Raw genomic sequence first — 22,926 nt, forward strand, 5'->3', positions numbered from 1 at the left:
GGGGCAAGCTATGATTGCTGAAAGTGAAAGAGTCCCTTTATTCTTTCATTCAACATTGGTCACATAAATCATATCTTTCATTTTGTCAACGTTGAGTTACCCACATCAAAATGCTACTTATAATTCCAAATTTTACACTTCTGTCAAGAGTCTTGTTTAATAATATCTTTCTTTTCTCTTTGGGAAAATAGAAGGAAATATATTAGACCTAAAAGAAACCAAACTAACTCACTGTTTAATAGGGCCATAAGTGCAGCTATTTTATTTATTCGCACAATGATTGAACACATTATCTATAGGATTTAGAACAGTGCATCACACATAGGCAGCACTCAAGAAAAAGTTAGTGCTTCTTTCATGGTCGTCATTTCTTTCATGGTTTCTCCCAGAATTTCCTTCTTCCGAACAATGACATTTTTGGAGTTGGGTATGGGGGTACCACTAGCCTGACATACATGAGGCTCTGTGTTTGATCCCCAGCACTGCAAAAGTAAATAAATAAGTAAATAATAAAATTAAAGTCAATTTTACAAAGAGGAGTCAATCACAGACATTCTTTTGTATGTTAATTTCATTTCAAATTAATCCACATTGAAAGCTTTTATAATAAGTCTGGTGTAATGGCTAATAACTCTTCATTGTAAACTGAGTTTTAGAAATCTCACAATAGCTTTGACTTGGCTGAGAAAATGACTTAAGGAAACCACAGATAAGAAAATAAAATATGAACATTTCAAGGGCTCTGTGTCATGAGTCCAGGACCAGAAGCATCTGTTTGGAACTCATTTACCTTCTGGACTTAGTAACATGATTACTCTAAATTTGTATCTATAGCCAGACCACTTATCAGACTCATGTATTAAATGTATTCAATGCCTACTGTCACTCCATTTGGGTGTCTATAGGTGTTTGAAACTCAAATTCTTGATATCTTTATTTCATCAAATTAGTTCCAGCTAAAACCTTCTCCATCTCAGGTGATGTCAACTCCCTTTGGCTCAACCCACAAAGACTAGAGTCATCTGTGAGTCCCTCCTGTCTCTCAAAACTTCACTCACTCAGAATATTATTATTATTGATTATGTTTTCATTTTTTAATTCACAGGTATGAAATAAGTCATAACCTGCCTCACTGCCACCACCACAATATTTTCTAAGACTGGAGCACAGTCTCCCTTCTCTTACCAACCATTTAAAAATAAACTTAACAGATGACATTTGTCTTATGTCAGAGGAATGCAATGCTTTTTCTTGACATATGACTCAACTGAAACACTGAACAAAATTTCACTATTTCAGAGGAGCTGGAGGGAATGTGCCCCCTCTCTTCCCTGCTATGCCCATTAATCTCTTGAGGCAAATTTCTGCAATGTGAGATGTCCTGAATTTCTCAGATAATTGAGTTTCTTAATTCAAAATCTGTGTCATACATATTCAGAAGAAGAGATGTGTACTCAAAAAGATATCTTAAATTGTAGTCGAACTAAACGAGAAAATGCATGCATATTGAGAACATCCATGATGTTGTCCATGCAGTTTCACAAAGACCCTATGTGACTTGACTCATTTTTTAAACTCATGCCAATGTCAAATGGAAGCAAAAGAAAGGGAACTATGGATGGATGGACACACAGTAAAAGCTTGCAAGTGGGGAACACATTCCAACCACTCAGGGTATTATGCCAGCTGTGCATTCCAGGTGTTTCCAGTGCTTAAGAGTTTCTCTCTCCTCTACTGCTATCACCTCCACCATCTACCATGGATTTTGTAGGAATTGCTAACAGGTTGCCACATTTCTACCTTTGTTACCCTAGGTTGTCTATCAATACAATAACCAGAGTGATCCACTAAAAAATATGAATCTGATCCTGCTCAAAGCTCTCTCCAATGGCTTTCCATTTCAGGAGAGCAAAAATTCTTCCAGTGGTCTACAAAGTCCTTTGGAACCCACCCACATCCCCTCAGACCTCCTTTCCTAACTCCCTTCCCTTCTTACTTCAATCCAACTTCACTGGTCTCCTTATTGTATTTCTAATGTATCAGGCACACTTTAGCCTACAACATTAGCTGTTGTTCTTGCCTGGAACCATCTCCCATACCACATGGCTCATCTCCTCAGGCTCCTTCAAGTCTTTACTCAAACTTCATCTTTACAATGTGACATGATCTTGAATTTTGTGGACTGCATGTCTAGATTTCAGATTTTCTGCACCAATGTTCTACTTTTTCTTTCTTCCATATATTATTGTTGTGTTTGAAAAATTTAATTCACTTTCTATAAGGTGAACAAATTGTTTTTCCTTTAGGTTCCCTGAGAAACTAAGCTCTTTGAGATCAGGGTTTTCTGTTTTGTTCACTAGTATACTCCCAGGGCCTAGGACAAAGGCTGGTACATGGTAAATGCTCAGTATTTGTAGGATGACAGATGTGGCAGCATTACTGAAAATAAAGAAATAAATGCTCTAAGAGGATGGCATCAAGATGCCAAGTGCAATGAGAGTTGGTCTTACAGAAAAGCAATTTATTCAGAGTTGGAAAAGAATTGAGGTCTCATCCAGTGAACCACTAAAGTGTTGCAGGAATCCCAATTGGGTCCTTCTGTGTCAGAGGGTCCCATGGTATGTTCAAACTTTCCCATGACCAGGAAAATAAGTTCTTTGTAAAGAAAAATGTGTTACCCCTCAGAGCCCCACAGCTTAGAACTTCATCCTTTTGGTGATGCCAAAGCTGCTTCCCTGAATCCTTCATCCACTGTTGGCCAGTTTAGTTAAGGTCAAGTTCAGCACAGTAGGAGGAGGGACAGGCGAAGCTCTACTTGGGTTGAACCAAAGTTTCTTCCATTCCATGACCCTACAGATATTTGTTGACTGTAGCCAACTTCCTTCTATGTCTTTAATCTTTTTTTTTTTTTTTTGCAGTCTGAATATTTTGGTTATTTCCTCCTTACTTATATCCCCTGTATATGAACAGGCTCAGGGTCCATTATGTGTATAATAAAGTAGGAACTGGGTGGTTGCGAATTTGGGGAGGCAGGCCTAGTCACAAGGTAAATTGTGGAATAGGAAATCTTTCTATTTGAAACTTCCTTCATTGGCATACATATATTTTGCCTATGTATTTAGTTTAAAGTTGTCTACAGTAATGATTCAAGACATTTTATTTATATCCACAAGTGAGTGTCTTACAATGTGGAGGAATTTTAAAGATGGAGGTGGGTTCAATTCAGGGTTATTTTGACTCCAGGCCTTTGCATTGGCTGTACTTGCTGTGCAAAATCTTGAATACTCTCTCCCAACACTCCACTTAGCTTGTTGATTATCCTCTTTAATGTTTTACTCAAATATTATTTTCTCCTAAGGATTGTCCTTGTATTCTTTCTTAAAAGTACAAACCTCATCCTCATTCCCCAGTCTCTCAAACACCATATGCTGCTTTATTTTTCATCATGACATCTACTACCATTTATCCTACTAACATTTACTTCTGTATTTTGATTAGATACATTTTATTCCTTAGATTGGGAGATCCAGGAGGTCAGAGATTTTTGTGTGTGTGTTTTTTAGAATAGTGGTTGAAACCTGTCTGGTAGTAAACGTTTACTAATCCAGGGGATCTGTCTATCTGTTGGTCTGCCTGCCTGCCTATCAAATGTGGAACAGTGTACACCAAAAGGTTACCCCTGATAGGTTTTCCTGGGTATTTTAGGTCTTTACCCATTTCTTTACTTTTAGCATTATCCAAAGGAAGCAGTCTTGTTTTTGTAAGTATTGAAAAGTAAACTTTAAAAAAATACATTGGGAACGAAGCCACTGATTTAGATCTCAGGAAAGGGCAACCTTGTGAAGAGTGCTGGCATGTTTGTGCCATCTTGGTTGTTTTCCCCAGTGTCTCAGATTACCACCCGACCCAACTGGATATGAATATGAGCGCTGGAATAAGTCTAGAAAGCAGGGCGGAGGGACTGGCAAAACTTGACCGTGGGCTTTCTTAGTTAATAAATAAAAGCTAGGCAGAAGAGCCTTTATTGTGCTTTTATTTTTTCATGTTTTGCCAATGCAATTTGGATTAGCATTTGCAAGGTGGACCTAATTCTCTGCTGTTGTGCAGGTGGTTGCCTAACCTAGTGTAAGAGAATACTTTGAAATCCCAAAGTAAGAGATGTGCTGTCATTATTACCCATTAACAGAGTTGGGACTCTGAGCATGAGACCTCAAAGGATGTGCCTTTGGGTGCTAAGCACTTTGAAGTAAAGGAAAATGGAAGGGCCTAGAAGCAAGGCCCTTCTGATCTTCTCCTGCCCTTCTGTCTACCAACTCTCTTTCTCCCCCAAGGGGAGTCATGGAAACTGGGACTTCTTCCCCGCAGAGGAAGCCAGAACAACCTCTGAAGGTCACTCTCCCTTCTCCCTTGAAGATCCTCATTCCAGAGGCCTTGCTCAGTTCCCCAATCAGACTATGATCATTAAATTATTCCTTTTGTCCATCACATATCTACTCAGCCATCCATTCTTCATCAAATATAAGCATAAAAATCTACAGTTTCATCGACTGGAACTAGAGCTGCGTGGTAGAGCACTTGCCTAGCATGCGCAAGGCCCTGGGTTTCAACCCAGCACTGCAAAACACAAACAAACAAAAAAGATTCCCCTGGGTCTTTGGGTTTTCATTTCTGAAGGTTCTTGATTAAACTCAGATTAAATTAATTTTTTTGTGCTTTTCTTTTGGCAATTTGCTTTTTGTTATAGGGTTGTCAATCATGACCCTTAATGATGAATGAGGAAAAGTTTCACACGCTTCCACCCTTATAATACCTCTCTGAAAATTTGTCAGTCAATGAACCAGGATGTCACCTGGCAGAATGAGGCAAAAGACCACAAGATTGTTGAAGAAGCCAGGAAGAACAGTTCATGGAGAGGGGAAGAGTGTGGGGACTCAGCAGTGTGAAGGCAGACCTGTGAATGGAAACTGAGCCTACTTTACATGTGTGGCTAAGCCCTGGCCTTTACAAAATTACAAATCTGAGCTTTTAGCTAAGTTTTCTTTTACTTTTTCTTTTTTTTTTTTTCTTTTTAAAGGAGTGAACTAGAGTCCTTCATTTTGCAGATGAAGTTTATTGCCACACTATGTCAATCATTTGCATATTCTCTATGGCCGTTTTCTGGCTACCTTGGTAGAGCACAGTAGTTGTGACCAAGACCATGTGACCACAGAGCCTAAACTGTATACTATCTGGTTCTTCACAGAGAAAAGTTTACTGACCTCTGTTCTACACCAATGTCCCTGGCTATGTTTTGCTGAGATTGGCCCTGAGAAAGCAGAAACTGCTGAATGGGCTCCGAGCTCATTTGATGCTCTGCTTCTCAGCTCATTTGGATGTGTGTGAAGGGATGGGAGCCAGGCTTCCACCAGGGCTCTAATGAAGCAGAGGGGATGTCCAGTGGGCAGCAATTTCTCCTTGCCTAGGGTCACCTCTGATGGTGAGAATCAGAAACATGTTGGTGAGTTATGGGGCCAACATCCAGGGAAGAGAGAGAGAAGAGATGGGACGAGATGGGTCTTGACTCCTCCTAAGAGTTCTCTAGAGCCTTTCTGCATTTAACTTCTAGAGGACAGAATTCTGCCTGCCTGTATTTAGTGAACTGAATTTTGTCCTTAGAGACATGCATGCTGCTCCTGATGACTTCAATGGGAGTAATGGGCCATTTGGTCCCACCACATCTGTGCTGGCTTCAGGCTATTTAACAAACTCCTAAGCAAATCCCAATAAAGTGCTCTTTAATGGGTACTTAATTCTTTGTGGGGGCGGGTGCTGAGCACACCTAAGTCCTAACTTTTCCTTCAGGTTTACTTAGTTTCCTTTTTTTTTTTTTTTTTTTATGACTTGCTAATTACTGCAACCAAGAGCCCTGAGTCAAGAAGTATTAAACCCACTCAAAGTCACAAGATGTCTGCTTTTATTGATCTCAGTTGATCTGTTTACTCTCTGGGTTCCAAATTAATAGCTCAATTGATTATTCATTTACATTTTTAATGTTGTTGTGGGCAAAATCACTTTAACATAAATCATCTCTAACTTAATGGGTGACATCCAAAATCATTCTGGAACTTTAATTTCAACAAGTATTTATTGGGCATCTTGAGCTCAGGCGAACTTAACCCACATGAAAAAGTCATTTCAGTCTCTGGTGAAAGATGATAGAAATGATTTTTTATTTTTCTGCTACACAAGGTGGCCATTACTTATGAGTAGTTCATCTGAAGTCAGAGGGTGCTTAGGACATTAACTTTTGTGTCGTTCTCTTGCTAATGATATTTTGCCTAAATACAATTTAAAATCTATCATGCCTACCCATTTGTTTGAACTCTTTCTTAAATTAAACACAGACATTTCAATGATTTGTTTTCCTTTTGAGTGGTTTTGCTTTGCTGGAGATGGTTAAATAGTGAGAGATTATACTATGGAGAGCTCACCATAATGAGAAATAATTTGGTCTTATTAGCTCATGAAATCCTCTCTTAACAATGGTAGGCCACACAGAAGATCTAACTATACTTGTGTTTACCATAAAATATTCTACCTGAAGGCTCTTTAAATATGCTGCAGAGTTCATTTGATAATATGTTTTCTTTCTTCACAGCAAGCAGGTGAAGCTCTAAAAAAATGACTGCCTGTGGCACATCCCTCCCAATAGGGCTGTTTTGAATATAATATTTATGAATTATATATCCAATCACCTACCACCTTCACTTCTTCCTAAAATGAGATGAGGCATAAGAAAATACATAAATGCATGTCTCCAACCATAATAGTCACTTTTATCTGACAGCATAAAATGGAACCAGAGTTTAATGCCAAATGGAGGAGGCTCACTATTCATCCTCTGGGGGATAATAAGTGCTAATGCTTTTTGAAAAGGGCATTGAAAAATGAAATAGTATTAAAGTCTGAAAGTGCTTCCTCTTACTAATTTTCACTGCTAATTTTATTAGTCTTTTTGCCCAATGTGAAGATTACAGAAAGGAGCTAATTTCAATTCTTGGAGGAAAAAAAATTCAGACAGTCAATAGTGTTATTTTTTCTGTAAATAATTACTAAACTCTTTTCTGTGTGCCAGGTATGTGATTGGTAGCAGATAATAATTATAGATAAGATACCATTTCTATTTTCAGGAATTTCCAGTCTCATAGATATGTAATAGATCATTGAAATAGAATATGAGATACAATGATTCTATTTCCAAAACACTGTTGAACTCTCTGGTGTTTCCAGAGAGCCTCACGGAAGAGTGAATATTTGATTGTGGTCACGGAAAATGAGGGATCCACCAGCACTGAAGTTGTGCATAGTGGCTTCATGGTGAGGGGCCAGCCTTGGAAAGTAGAAGTTGGGGAGAATGTGAGAGTATTTGAGAAATGAAAGATTTCTCATCACAGCTAGTGTGAGAATATAGGCTGTGGAGGGAAACTAGTGCTTTGATTTATAAAGACTAACTTGGCTTGATATGAAATTGATCAAATTATTATTCACCACAATGAAACCCATCATCCATTTAATTAATATGCACCAATAAAAATAAAAATAAGTAAAATGGTTCAATGGTGAAAAGCTTTGAATTAGTGGGGTTTAGATTTTATTATGTGGGCAAAGGAGAGTCATTGGCTGACTGTCAATGAAACAAGTGGGAGTCTGAACTCTGATAGACCCTGAAATGTAAGCGGACGGAGGGAAAAAAAAAAAAAAAACAGCAAATATGGGATCAGAGAAAAAGTGTCTGATGAGGGCCAGATGCTGTCTGGCCATATTTCCATCCGGCATCCTAAAACAACTAGATGTATGAACGGAATCTTTGTTCCAGGACTCATCAACTGGCTCATAGGCTCTTTCCCAGTAAACAATCCACTTGAGTGGTATAACCTATACCTGAATTCTTGTTTGCTAACCTACTTTAGAAACTTTTCCAGACATTTGCATAGCTACTTATCAAGTTCAAATCTTAGTATCTGGTCACTTCAATTGTGACCCCAGTTGCATAAATGAAATTACATCTTGAATAAGATAATTGGATGATAACATATCAGTAGGGTGATATTTTTTAAAAAGAATCCCCTTAAATTTGATGATGAAAAAAATCATCAGAAAGAATCAACAAACAAAAGAAATTCAAGCTAGCTACACCTGACATTCCTAAATTACTTCAGAATACATAGTTGGCTTTATATACAGACATTTTTATGCACTCCACCTGAGGAGTTCATGCCCGTAGGAAACTTTGGTTCTCTTTGCTCATGGCCAGGTATGGTCTTGTGTGAGACAAGACATACCTGTGCTGTCTTCATACACCACAGTCACTGTTTTCCAGTTGTAATAAAGGACCAGATCCAGGACCGCCCTGCTGATAGCTGCGTAATCTGGGTAGAGGTTGATGTAAAACAAATCTTTGTTGTCCACTGAGGGGTGTTTCCAGCGGGTCTGTATGTGTGGAACTTCGAGAGCGTTGCAAATAGACTGCACAGCACTGACGGAGGAACTGTGGGAAGGGCCGAAGAGGGCAGCCACACCAAGAGCCAGCTGATCGCATGCTGAGGGTGTCCAAAGACAGGAGGGAAGGAGAGGGAAGGTCGGGAAAGGGGAGAAAAAGAGAGAGTTCTGTGAGTTTTGTATTTCCCTTTGAGGATTTTTCTTTTTAACTTGACCGCTGGAAAATCTCCACGACTCTCCATCTGTATGTTGACAAAATGTGCTCCTTCCAACTTCCAATTTTCTTAAGATGATAAGATACTGATGGATGTAAATGTAGAACCAATTAGCAATACATCACAGGACCAACTCCCTGCAAATAAAAATGAGTTACGGGTCTCGCTTCATTACCTTTAATCAGATGGAGTCTAAATCCCTCACTTGATATGGCTGTTACCGGGGAGCCCTCCAGGAGCCAACCAGCAAGCCATTTGTCAAATGAACGTTGTATGAATTAAGTTCTGTCATATGGCAGGGTGACAATGAAGGTTTTAGTGTGGTCACAAAATTCAAATAAAGCCCCATGGGTGACTACAAAGTGCTTTAGCTTCTGTCTTTCCAAAACTCAGTTATTGAGATTATACAAAAGATTGTTCCTTTGTGATACCATTCTTGATATCCAATTAATTACAGAACAATGGAATAGCATAACTTAAAGGTAATCTTAGGAGATGTTGGGTCCATCCCTCTTACTTCATAGCTTATGGCCTGAGTTTTGGCCACTATTAGTGGCAGAGCTATGTAAGAACTCGGGAACCCAGCTCAAGATCAGTATCAGCCAATATATATGTTAACAGAATGAAAACATTCCGTATTTAAATATGTATTCATAACATAAATGTAATTTTTCATTATATATGCTAATTGAGAGAATTTAGAATATTTAAAATGTATGGAAAACCAGCAGGTTGATGTCCATCATCTTGGGATAATACCTACTTATACTTTGGACAATTGGGATCATTATGTAAAAGCAGTTCGATCCATTATTTTCTTCATCAAATACAATAGCATGCTTCTTTCCCAGGTAATTATAAATTCTTCCAAAGCACACTTTTAGTATCTGTAGAATATACCATTCCATGAGCATTTAATCACTTTTTTTTAACCATTCTTACCATCTTAAACATTGAAGCTTCTCCAAATTTTTGACTATAAGAAATTTTATAGACCTTGTATTTTTCTCTGTTTCTTAGGATACCTCCTTAGAGTAGATTTCCAGGGGTTGAGTTACCAGTTATAAATTACAGAGTTTTGACATTTTTGTATTTGATACATATTATCCAAATTTCCCTCCAGAAAGGTTAGAGCAGTTTAACCTCTACAACCATGTAAATAGAGCCTATTAATCTTATGCTGGCAGGCATTACATGTAAATTTAGCTGCATTTTCAAATTTATATTGTAATTCTATTTTGAAGTAATTTAGAACTGACAAGCTATAATAGTTGAATATAAAAATTAAATAATAACTTAATTCATAAGTGCAATTGTGTTGATATTTTATAATATAATTTAATGATATTTTATAAAAATTTCATTTTATAAATAAAAATAAGTAGAAAATTTGTATGACTCTAAAATTATCTTGCTTGATCTAGAAAGAATAATTCTTATAACTATATCGTAGATATCTACGGGGCTTCAGATGTCAATAGTCATTTGTAAGGAAAATTTTATGATACTGTGCTATTTGGTACTGAATTGCTACTTGACCTATGGAGATGTATGGTTTTCTGCATTTAGTGCTGTAGGTGTAAATTGTCCTTGTCCATAGAAGCTTATTTATGGATGTATTTTCATTAGTTAACCAGAAAAAAATTAGAGCGCAAGAGTTTGGTAACTGCTGTTTGACCCAGCATATGCAATGGATTGAGATTTCTGATAATATGTAGGTCTGGGATGTTATTATTACTTGACAGAAAATCAATCCCTTTGAATTTTGTTTGCCAGCAAATTACCAGTTTTAAGAAGTTTGGGGGTGTTTAATTTACAAGTATGGCAAGTACTTCATATCACAAGAAATCTTTCAGTTCTTATGTTGGTTGAAGTACCAATGCTAAATGTGGTTGACTGACTTTCTGTGGAATTTGCTCAACTGTGTGTGTGTGTGTGTGTTTGTGTGTGTGTGTGTGTGTGTGTGTGAGAGAGAGAGAGAGAGAGAGAGAGAGAGAGAGAGAGAGAGATCTAACCCAGACAGATAATGCATATGAAGATGACTTTGAAAACTTCAAAGTGCTGTATAAACTATTTGTTCATAGACAAACCTGACTGATATGACATCTTTAACTCCATCCATCTTGTAAAACAAAGTACTCTTGTACTAAGGTCATGCCATAGATAGACATAGATCATTGCACTATAAATTTTTCATCTGTACTCCTAAAGAAAAGTTTTATAGTTAATTTATAAATTTCTAAAATTCTTGCAAGAGTACATTAAGCAAACACATCCTATGTTCTCACTAGGTTAATTCACTTAACAACCAGTATTTAATAACTTGGATATCAGCATGAATGTGGAGTTCACTGTGTTTTATTTGTTTGTCTGTAATGGGCGAGGCATCCTCTGTGAGTCAGAGTCTCTTTCTGTTCTGGGGTGATCAGCAGCCTTTGTTTCCATACAAACTCCTTTATCTGGTGACTAGACAGTGTCCTCATTAGAGGCCACACGTAAAGTGTATCAAATGTGATCTTACTTCAAAGAATCATCCTAGAAGTGCCAGCAGGATATCAAAACCACCCCTCAGTTCCACATGAATCATTCCATGGGAGAAAGCTTGTAGTCTATAAATTGGATTACTTCTTGGACACTTGTCTTCTGTTCAGAAGCAAAAGAAAATTAAAAACTGACATTGTTCTCACAGATTTAATCTTTGTATTTGTAAGATTTTGTTGAAAGGAGAAAACAAAGAGTTGTGAAGATGCTAGGTAAACCCTGTAGCTTACAACCTGTTAAAATTCAGGGTGTGAGTTATATATGTCCTGGGCAATTCCGCAACTCCATGGATGTGACCTTCCGCAAAGTTTTATTTGACTGCACTGTACAATTTCATGGTGGTATCTCAGCTTCAGGAAGGAAAAACAGATCAAGCTTGACATTTTCCATTCACAGCTGAACCAGTTAATCATAGAGTGGAGGGCACTGAAGGGTAAGCTAATCAGAAAGGCCCAAAAAACAGGGTGAGGCAGCATCCATTAGGTTAGCCCAGATTGCATTGATCAGTGACACCCAGGCCTGAGATTTCCTCCGACCCATTTGCACTAAGATGCCTGTTTTGAAAAAGGGCAGGTTGCAAAAAGGTGACCCATGGAGCAGATGAATCACCCAAAGAAGCTTTTAAAAGTGGGAAAATAGTTACCTCTCCGTGAAGCTTCGAAACTATCAAAAAGATTAATTCTCTGGATGTCATAGGTTAATGTGGTGTTCGGCATCAGGGTTCGGTTTCTGTTAATGCTGGTGACTGCAAACTTGAAAGCTAGTTCTTCCACATTAACAGGTTCATTTTCCACAGTTTCAAAAATCCCTCCTGCAAAAGCAAAAGAGATGCACGAGAAGCATTAGTCACATGATTCATCCATAACTTTTTTTTAAGAAGACAAATGGTAACTACAAATGAAAGATCCAACGTGATAAGAGGTCTGAGCAGACCCCAAATCCAGGGCTAATACTAAGTTTATGAGCATGTGTCACAGGCAGACAAATAGGTCTAATGGCATATGATCCTTAAGGTTTAAATCAAATGGTGAAATGTATAATACCTATCAGACAGTGAATGTATTCCAGATATTCTGTAGCATGAAAGTGTAACTGATAATAAAGCCAAGAGCAATTTTCCATTGTTTGGACAAGAATAGCATTGATCCTTGAGCTGAAGACAATTTGAACTCTATCCTGGTAGGACCACCCCTCCTTACAATGATGTTCTTTCTGTTCAGAAGCAGGCATTGTAGACTCCAAAGAGATCATGCAGAGAGATGAGTGGGTTCAAAGTGGGACACACATACTTTTTCGAATGAAAGCATCATTTCTACACTCGATGGCTCAGAATTCTGAGCCATTTATTCCTGCACTGTCTTCTAGTACTTTCTGAAGTATATGGGCAGATTCAAAGAACTGTTTTTTTCTTTTCATTTCTTTCTTTTCTTTTTTTTTAAAATTTTGTTTGGTTGTTCCCCAAAGCAAATGTGTATACTATCTCTGAAGAAATATGTTCCTTCACTGAGCTCAGATATCTTAAACATGAGGATCTCACTAGAAGCAACAATATGAAATGTTAGTGCTTCAAGCCTCATCAGAGAATTCAGCTCTGACTTAAACTGTTTGAGACTTTGATGTTGGATAGAGATAATGTAAGTATTGGTAATGGTGCATTCTTACTGTGCTTTAAGTGCTGTTCTGGGATTATTGATAGACAAGGAACATTTGATAGAAGTCCTCTTAAATGACCTCCACTTAATTTATACCTTGATTGATCCAAACCCATTTCCTTTGAAAATGCATATTTAATGGGTGCCTGTGGAATTCTAAAGACTTGAGACTCACAGGATGCTGTTTAGCTGCTCTTGCCATTCTGTAATTCCTTACCAAAGTCAGCTGTACGTTTTTCCTAAACTTGCCTATACTAGATTGATTTGTAAATGCTTTAAGTTCTATTCGGACTCAAGAAAAAAAATGTACAAAAAATCTGAAATGAATATTACAAATCACGAGTATGATTTATGTACATTCTTTCTTAGAGAACTCTAATTGGCAGACTCTAATTAAAACTAATTACTTGGATCCTACTTTGAAAAAATAGTAAATAAATGCATATCTATAACTTTTCTGATTAACTAACATTCTCTCTTAAATAGCTACTACAGCATCAGACTGAAGCTAAGAAGGTTTATACAGAACAAATTTAGTTCCTTTTGGAAATATTTCTGGCATTTATAGACCGATGTTAGGAATCACTCACATATAGATTATTTCCTTGTTCTCAGAGAAACCATAATTGAAAACTGTGTGATGGTGTTGGGTGATCATTTTAAACTTCACTTAAAGACCTGCATGGAACATTTATTCAGAAATTAGTGTTAGGAATAAATTTGCTTTTTCAGTGACTTTGTGGTTTTCTTTTGCCAGGTAATTATAAACAGGGATTTGAACCTGGATTTCCAGTTCCTTTCAGAACTGTTGGTGAATGTTTGAGAGGAAGGTGATAAAATTCAGACAATAGACACTTGGTCACCAAAGGGATATGACTGTAAGGTGAGTTCACCCACACTTGTCAAGCTGACCCACAAAGTAGCTCCTTGGTATTAGGTCCTCCATAGCCATTATTAGCAATTATTCATTTACTCATTATCTCTCCCAGACCCAGTGAGCACTCATGCAGAGATACAGTGTGTCTAATTCAGAATCACTATCCCTGTGGGAACTGAGTCATCTTAAGACATTAGTGCTGTAACTATTTAGGGAAAAAGTCAATCACAGGCTGAAATGTGAGTACCATTAATCTGTGTAGGGTAGGTAGGTAGGTAAGTAGGAAGGTAGGAGCAAACACTTGAACAGGAAACATAAGTTCCGAATCTTGGACATTGGTTTACCTGAGTCCCCTTCCAGAAGGACCTTTAAGTCTTGAGTTGACAGTCACTGTAAAAGAGCTCTTTATGTCTATTTCATTTAAACTTTATAAAACTCAAGAAGAAGGTGATTTTCCTTTCTTTCTAAAAAGTGAACAGGGAGTTTACACATTTTTATCCAGTTTATTCAAGTTTGTCAATCTGTGACAAATTCAGATGTCTGATTGTCCAACCAGTGAGCGTAACCTACTTCATCAAGCTCTTTCTATGGTTCATCTCCAACCTGGGCTGAAGCTGCTGCCTTGCGTCCCTTGTCTGTGCAGCAGGTGATATAAGACAAGGTCCTCTGAAAATTCAGCTGCTCCCCAGGGAGAGGCTGGTATTATCACAAATGGATAATGAGGAGAAAAAGGAGCTTGGCACCAATTGTGGAGCCTCCTCCTGCTCCCTTAGAGTTATCCCTTTGGGATACAGTTTTCTTTCCCACACATCTGAGTGTTTCTGGGTTTAAGAGAATTACGTGTTGTGACATGTGTTTAGGTGGTCTGTAGGTGGACTCGGTTTTGTCATTTTGAGAGCAATTTCTTTTATTCCTTTGCTAAATGAGAATTACATGTTGTCTCATTAGATCCTTTTCTTGTAGAAAGGGCATCTGATAAATACCAAAAACCTACAGTGATGTGGGGTATACAGAGTGCTGGAAAAGTACCCAGAGAGTGAAATCTGATGAAAACAGGGGAACGTTATTAATAGGAGCCAGACTAATACCTCACAGGGGGACAGACTGTTTTTAAGGATCAGACGCTTCCTCTCTCCTCCACCTTCCCATGGCTTCAGATTTAAGACGCAGATGCTTGATAAGAGGAATAGAGAGGGACACACACCTAGGGACACTTCCAGGTCCTCCCTCCCTTTCCTCCTCCCTCCCATCATCCTTCTCACCACTCCTCCTTCCTTCCCTCCCTCCCTCCTTCCTTCCTTCCTTCCTTCCTTCCTCCTTCCTTCCTTCCTTCTTCCTTCCTTCCTTCCTCTCTCTTTCTGTATTTCTAAGATGGGTGTGGGCTACTGATGAGATATTTTTGTGGGGGTTTGTGTACTGGGGATTGAATTCAGGGGCAACTTGACCACTGAGCCACATCCCAACCTTATTTGTATTTTATTTAGAGATAGGATCTCACTGAGTTGTTTAGTCCCTTGCTTTTACTGAGGCTGGCTTTGAACTTGCAATCCTCCTGCCTCAGCCTCCCAAGCCTCTGGATTACAGGCATGTGGCAAGGCACACAGCAAGGTGATGAGATATTTTAAGCCTTTGGTGGGGTCTGTAGATAGTGAATTTCTGGCCCCAGCCATTTGGGAGCCCAGGTATGGTTGGTTAAGGAGAGGAATCCCTACCTAATTCTCAGTTCCTCTTCCTCCTCGGCTCTTGCACCTGCCTGATTCCCTCATTCTACCCTTTTTCTTTAAGGTCAATGCTCTTCCGTCTCGTTTACTTTCCCACATTTGGACGAACTGAGCACCACTTCTACTTCTAAAATTTAATAGGCCACTGAAGGATTAGGAAAAATGAAACGAAGAAACTAGCTTAGGCTCAAGGGAGAGAGGGAAAGCAGCCTTATGTTTTTCAATTTCCCAAACCAGGTCAGGGGGTGAGGAAAAGAGGGCAAACTCTGAGAGCTCAGGGTGAAGAGGAAGTCTTTCCTTTCTGCTGCAGTTCTTGAGAAGTGGAACGTGGCTGTGGCAGGCAGGAGAAGCATCAGAACCTGCAGGCTGGATTCCCACACTCTTCCATCACCTGCACCTCCTGTGAACCTGAGCCGTACAAAGTATGTTTGTGACTAAAAAGGCAAAAGGTCTTCTCTGTGATGTGGGCCAGGTTTGAGGGAGTACTGATCACACCCCAGTCCCTTGGGGAATCAAGGTAACCTCTGCCTCATCACAATAAGCATGCCAAGGGTCTAAGGGCATCATTAACATGTACCCCAGCCTCTTTCCCTACCCTTCCCCGCAAACCATTTGTGGCCTGACTTCTCAGGATGATTTGTCCAAGCTAAGGGTTAAAAAATAGAAAAGATTGACTTTTTTAGTCATGCTCAGACTTTCATGTGAATATTTGTGCAATTTAAAATGGTAAGGAAGGGTAAACATGGTTATTTTTTGTAAGTACCAAAATAAATGAGTTCTGAAAAGTGAACATTTTTATGTTCTTAATAAATATATGTATTTAGGCTTCATTTTAGAAGGCTTGTGGTTTTCTTATCTTGATTTTTCCTGTTGTCCTTTGCTGGGAAGCATAGGTGTTGGAACAAATAAGGCTAATGCTAAAAGGTTCTTTTCCTTGTACTCGGTGTTCCCTTACTTCAGCAAAGGCACCACATGGTTATTCATCGAAGGAATGAAAAATAAGGAGTGTGCCCATATTTTGGAGTAGTTTTGATTCTGGAAAACTTTTTTGTATGTCATCATTATGGACAGAATTATGTTCCTCCAAATTCATTTGTTGAAGCCCTAATACTAACCCTGGTACTTCAGAGTGTGGCTGCATTTGCAGATAGGTTTCAAAAAAGTAATTAGATTAAAGTGAATCTCCAGGTAAGGTGAACCCTGATCCATTCTGTCCTTATAAGAAAAGGAAATTTGGATGCACAGACAGACTTGCAGCATGAGCAGAGGAAAGTCCACATGAGGGTGGGTCCAGGTGTCTGTCTCCAAGCCCAGGAGGAGGTTTCAGGAGAAACCAGGCCTCCAGAACTATGAGAAAATAAACTGTCGTTTAAGTCACTCACTTCCTGACATTTTGTTATGACAGCTCTAGGAAACGAATACAGTCATTTTCTCTTTTTACCCAGAAGGCTTTAAAATTGAAACATGGACAATTTTAATGGAAATCACATCTATGTAAGTAACGCTCTCTCCTAACAAGATTCTGTATTTATCACATGATAATTTAAGATGAATAGAGAGGAGCTCACAAGAAATAATTTAGGTAGCAGAGTTCCATTACCATGGCAGTGTTTCTGTCTCTGTTGGGTAGACTCCTTCATCAAGGAAGCTAGAACATGGGCAGTTATGTTTTGAGACCACTCAGACGTAGGCAGAGGATAGGATGACGTATGCATGAGGAATAGGTCGCCTTCAGAGGTCCTGATGAATGGGATGAAGGGAGGTCAGCGAGCGCTTGTGGTTTGCACCACATACATCCATCTAGACTTATAGAAGAGAATTTTGCCCAATCACGTGTTCAACTATTGAGTTAATGACATGGTCATTGTAGGCAAAGGGCAGCACTCAGAGAAGGCTAGGACTGGAAGGCTATACTTTTTATGAGTAAGTTCAGCCCAAAACAATGGCAGATTTATCAGCTTTCCAACACTGTAATGAAATACCTGAGAGAATTTTTAATGAGAAAAATGTGTATTTTGGTTATTTGGGAGATTCCTATCCATGATGGATTGGCCCTATATCTTTGGGCCTGGGGTGAGCAGCAAACATGAGCAGAAAGCAAAGGGGAAGGCAGGAGGGTGAGGGTCACTCAGTTCCCTTTAAGGGCATAATGAGATGACCCAAGAACCTCCCATAGGCTCTGCCTCCCCATAGGACCATCCAGGAAATCACAGGGAACTTGGAGGGGACACACAGTATCCAAATTGTAGCAAATGGTTTCCAAAGGGTTTCCAAACATTTTCTAACTCCTATGTCATGAAAATAGAATCATAATGCCAGGAGGTGGGGCCCAGCCAGCTCTATGTGAAAGGACCCAGACTGGCTCAAGGTTCTATTAATAATTTTAGGTTCCAAGGTGAGTGGATAGCCTGTTTCTTAACCTGCTTTCCAACCCCTGTTTCCAGGAAGCAGAAAAAGTGTAACATGGTAGAAATTGAGGCCCTTCCTATGGGCACAATAACATTTCCACTCTTGCCTCTCATTTCCATCTCAGCTCCCTCTAGATGGCACCTCTGCTGGAAGGTGTGCAGGAAGTATAAAAATTACTTCCCTCCCCCCACCACTTTAAAAAAAGGGAATAAAGTTCCATTGTGCCAGGGAATTCACCTTATTTCATGATGAGAAAAAACAGAAATTAATATTCAACCTTGTTCCTGTAAATGAAATATTGTTCTTACTCAACTTTCCATGTCATGGTGAACATATTTCAACAATACCAGTGTAGAAGTGTAAGATTACACTCCACATTTTTGTTTTTGCTTTGATTTTTGGTTACATATATGATGTCCATAATTCAATTGATGACCTCATACATTCACTCAATGACTCATTCTTACATTTATTTATAAATGCCTTGCCTACTACAAACTAGGTACTGTTTTAGACACTGAGAATATATCAGTTACCAAAAGAGACAAAAATCTGACTTTTGGAGCTTTCATTCTAGAAGGGGAACTGATCACAAACAGGAACAATAATAGGCTGTGGGTTTTATTCTGAGTGACATGGGAAGCCAGTGGTGTGCTTTGAGCAGGGCAGTAAAGTGATGTATTTCAAGAGAATCATCCTGGCTTCTCTATTAAGAAAGAACTGAAGTTGCACATGGTTGTGCACACCTATAATCCCAGCTACTTGGGAGGCTGAGACAGGAGGACTGCAAGATCAAGCTCAACCTGTGCAACTAAGCAAGAGACTTTCTCAAAATAAAATAAAAAAGGCTGGACAAATAGAGAAGCCAGAGAGCCCCCATGTTTTTTCCATCCCCATACTAGGGGGAAAAAAAGGAGAAAACTGAAAAGAAAAAGAATGAACTGAAAGAAAGAGCGGAGCAAGAACAAGTGGTAGGGAGATTTGCCCTTGAACCTGTTGCAATATCACATTATTACACCATTGTTAACAATGGATTATTGCAATAAGAGGTTATTCAGTGATGCAGGTGAAAGAGGATGGAGTAGTGATGTTGGGGTATGGCAAAACATGATTGAATTCTAGGTAAAATCTGAAGGCAAACCCTGCAGGATTTGCTGACAACCATGTGTGAGAAGTGTCAAGGATGACATGAGCTGTGGTCCTGAAGTTGCTATTGACCGATGAGGACACAGATTGGAGGGATGTCAGGGACCAAGAAGAAGTTCTCATTCTGAGAACATTCTGACCTTTACAATAAGCAGCAGCACCCCTCCCCACTCCTGGCTAATAATTCTGACAATATGGCACTTATGGCGCCGTCCCTACTTCTCTTCCGGGACTTCACCTTCCCGCCCGCGCGAACTTGCACCCTATCAGGAGCCCAGTAGAAGAATGCAGCCAACCAACCTGCACCTCGTCATACCCCTCATTCCCTCAGCATAAATACCCGTGTGAACAATAAAATTTGCAGCTTGATCAGAATCCTGTCTTGCTGTCACTCCCTGTGTCTCTTGTCCCTTTCATTCCTTCTCTCTTAGGTTCACCATCCTCGTTGATGTCCTGCGGGTCGGGACAGAGGGAGGCAGCCATAGGCAAAGAATGCCAGCATTTGCCAAAAGCTGGAAGAGGCAGGGAACTGAAATTCCTTTGCAGCAGTGGGAAGAGGGGGGACCCTACCTGTGTCCTGATTTGGGACTTCTGACCCTTAGAAACACAAGAGAATAAATTTATGTTGTTTTAAGCAACCAAGTTTGTGGTAATTTGTTATGGCAGCAAAAACTAATATATTATCCAAATTGACTTCAGAAAGTTTCAATATCGACTGCTTTTGTAACTTTAATTCTATTTTTATTGGATATATAATAATTGTACATATTTCTGGAATACACTGTAATATTTTGAGATGTGTGTGTGTGTGTGTGTGTGTGTGTGTGTGTGTGTCTATATATCTGTAGGAATCAAATCAGGGTAATTAGTGTGCCCATCACCAACACCTCTGCCATTTGTCATTCCTTTGTGGTGAGAATATTCAAAATCTTCTCCTCTATTTTGAAATATACAATGAATTATTAACTATAGTCACCATAGTATGCCTTGAACACTCGAACTTGTATTTAACTAACTCTACCTTTTACCTCTCAACCATTCTCTCTCAATATTTGCTGGTTTTAGTTATTCTATTTCTTTCCTCTTCGCAAAATCTTATTTTATTCAGTACTTCTAATAGCAATTTCTAGCTCTCAAACTAGATTCTGCAAATACAGCCCTTAACTATCATGTAATATATTGGTATTTTTTGCTTATGATATTTTTATACCTTATTCTGAGTCTGACAGGGTGGGTCAGAATACTAATATATATATATACACACACACATACATATATATGTATACACATATATATATATTCTAATATATTAGAATATATATTGATATACATATATATATATACATATATATTTTAATAAACCTTGTTCTCTCCTTTAGCTGCTGTGCGCCCACTATGGCAAATTGTGAGGTCCCCAGGAAGAAATGGTGAACCATTAGCTAACAATCAAAAAATGGAAAGATTCAGTAGTCTTGACTCCTGATTTGCATTCATGTAGAATAATAGCCTTTCCAGAAGCTATCAACAGGAAACAAGATGGTAATTTGATCTATTCCTTTGCTGATAGCTGCTCTTTAAATATACACTATTATATTGCCTCCCTTTATTGCCATGTCCATAATTCTAGTTTATTACATCATAAGCAATTTACTCTAGGCTTGTATTTACTGCACCTTTAATTTCAAGGTTACACATTTAATTTCTAAGATTATCTTAGATCAATACTCTCTTCCTCAATCAGCTTCCCACTTCCTGCTTTACTTTTGGAAACTAGCAGCCTTGTTAAAGATCTCATGCTAGATGAATTTGGATGTGAAGCAGGTGTTCCCTGACCTAATGGAAAACAAATAGACAAGGAGATTTCTGCCTTTCAGTAAGTCCTGAGTAAGGGCAGATCTGTGGGTAAGGACAAAGATAACTTCACTGACTAGGACCACACCTGCTGCAAGTACCTTCATGTACTATTGCCCTTTGAAGAAGGAAAGTGAGGTTGCTGTCACACCTAGATGGCAACAACATCAACCTCTCTCTTTTATACCTTCAAAGAGATCTGATGAATGCAGAGCAAGAATCACTGACAGGCCTCAGAGAGTAGCCAGTAAGGTAAAGTTTATGGGTTATGGATCATTCAGTAGATACCACTAGAAATCTTTCTCAAATTTTTATTGCAAATAAAAAACAAAAACAACTATCCAAAGCCAAAATTACTCTTATTTTAGTATTATCCGATATTCACTTTAATTCATGAAACATTGGACATCTGTTAATGTCTAATGCTACGTTAGCAGCAATAGAAGATGCAAAGATGAAAGATACTTGGTTCTTGTCTTCGGAAGAGTTTTCATTCCACTGGGACAGATTGCATTACTAGTGGTAGATTGCTGAAAAGGAAGCTATGTACAGCAATCAGATCTTGCATCAACAAATCAAGAAACCAATACTTCATCTCCTGTTATGTGGGATTCTTTCTGATTCCTCTAGCCAGAGGTAAACTCTTGTCTTTGGATAAAAAATATATATATACTGAATATGAGGGGGAAATAGCCATTATGGAAAACAGTATGGGACACTCCTCAAGAAACAAAAAACAAACCACCATATGATCCTGCTATCACACTGGTAGGAAATGATGTCAACATGTTGAATAGACACCTGTATTCCCATGTTTATTGCAACATTTTTCACAATAGCCAGGATAAGGATTTAGCCTAAATGTCTCTCATTGGATAAGTGCATTAAAAATGTGGTATTATATACATAATAGAATACTATTCAGCCATAGAAAACACAAAATGCTATTATTTTTGGCAACATGAATGCACCTGGAGAACATCACATTAAATGAAATAAGTCAGGCACAAAAAGATGACATCACATGATCTCACTTATAAATGGCATGTTGAAAGTTGATCTCATAGAGAAGTTGAGAGTGCAGAAATGGTTATCATAGTCTAGGGAGAGTAGGGGCAAGGGAGGTTGGGGAGAGGCAGGCCAATGGGTACAGTGTTATGGTTAGACAGGAAAAATGAATTCTGGTGTTCTGTGGCATAGCGGGGGATCTAATCAACAATAATGCATTATACATCTCAAAATAGATGAAAGAATCTTGAATGTACTTGCCATAAAGAAATGGTACTAGTTTAAGCTGATAATTATAAGAACTATTTTGAGCATACCACTACCCAATAGATACATGAATCAAAAATCGCATTGTACCTCATTAATATGTACAAATATTATGTGTCAATCAAAAATTATCTTAAGCCCAGAACCTGTCTGTTTCTTGAGGGTAGGGACAGAGCTGATTGAAATTTGCCCTCTGCCAGGGATTAATGCAGGATTGGACACAGCATGTTTTTTGTCGCCAGTGAATGATCATGCAGTCAAATTGATTCTCTTCCATGTACCTTAGTACTGTGCTCCCTAAAGCAGTTTGTTCTGCCAAGATAAGGAAGCTTGCACAAGAGGTGGGAGAGAAGAAGGTTGGCTGTTGAAGTGTACAGTGAGACTGCCTGGCCTTCCCCATTCCTGCCTGTTAGCAGTGATTGCTTTCTTCCTCCCAACCATTATGGCTCATTGTCCCCAAGCACTTTTAAAGCTCTGAGCCTCTCCAAATGCTCACTTTCATCAGTCTGCCAGTGCCTTCATATCTTGGAGGAATGGCTCATCTCCTATTCTAGCAGATTTCTGGCAAGAACCAGGAATATTGCCAAAGAATTCATGCCAAACTTTTTACTCTTATGAAATTCTGAGATTGCTTTAATGACTCTTGAGAGCAGTTACATTTTCAGCTGTTAACATCTTATTTAAACGACACATATTTACGCTCACGATTCCATTTATCTGCTTATTAATGAAATGAACGGGATGCCAAGTTCACAGCCTGT

At 38.8% G+C, this 22,926-nt stretch overlaps 1 protein-coding gene across 8 annotated transcripts in view; it reads right to left on the reverse strand.

Annotated features, from left to right (window-relative positions):
- Grik1 (glutamate ionotropic receptor kainate type subunit 1) overlaps positions 1 to 22,926 on the reverse strand; it is a 385,032-nt gene that overhangs the window by 129,569 nt on the left and 232,537 nt on the right. For all 8 annotated transcript variants that reach the window (XM_047563995.1, XM_047563998.1, XM_047563991.1 and 5 more), the window contains exons 2-3: positions 11,878 to 12,045; positions 8,322 to 8,579 (exon numbers count right to left, since the gene is read on the reverse strand). In XM_047563995.1, the coding sequence (XP_047419951.1) occupies positions 8,322 to 8,579; positions 11,878 to 12,045 (426 nt within the window). The remainder of the gene's footprint in view (positions 1 to 8,321; positions 8,580 to 11,877; positions 12,046 to 22,926) is intronic.

The sequence above is a fragment of the Sciurus carolinensis genome, chromosome 9 (assembly GCF_902686445.1).
Source record: "Sciurus carolinensis chromosome 9, mSciCar1.2, whole genome shotgun sequence".
NCBI classification, from domain to species: Eukaryota; Metazoa; Chordata; class Mammalia; order Rodentia; family Sciuridae; genus Sciurus; species Sciurus carolinensis.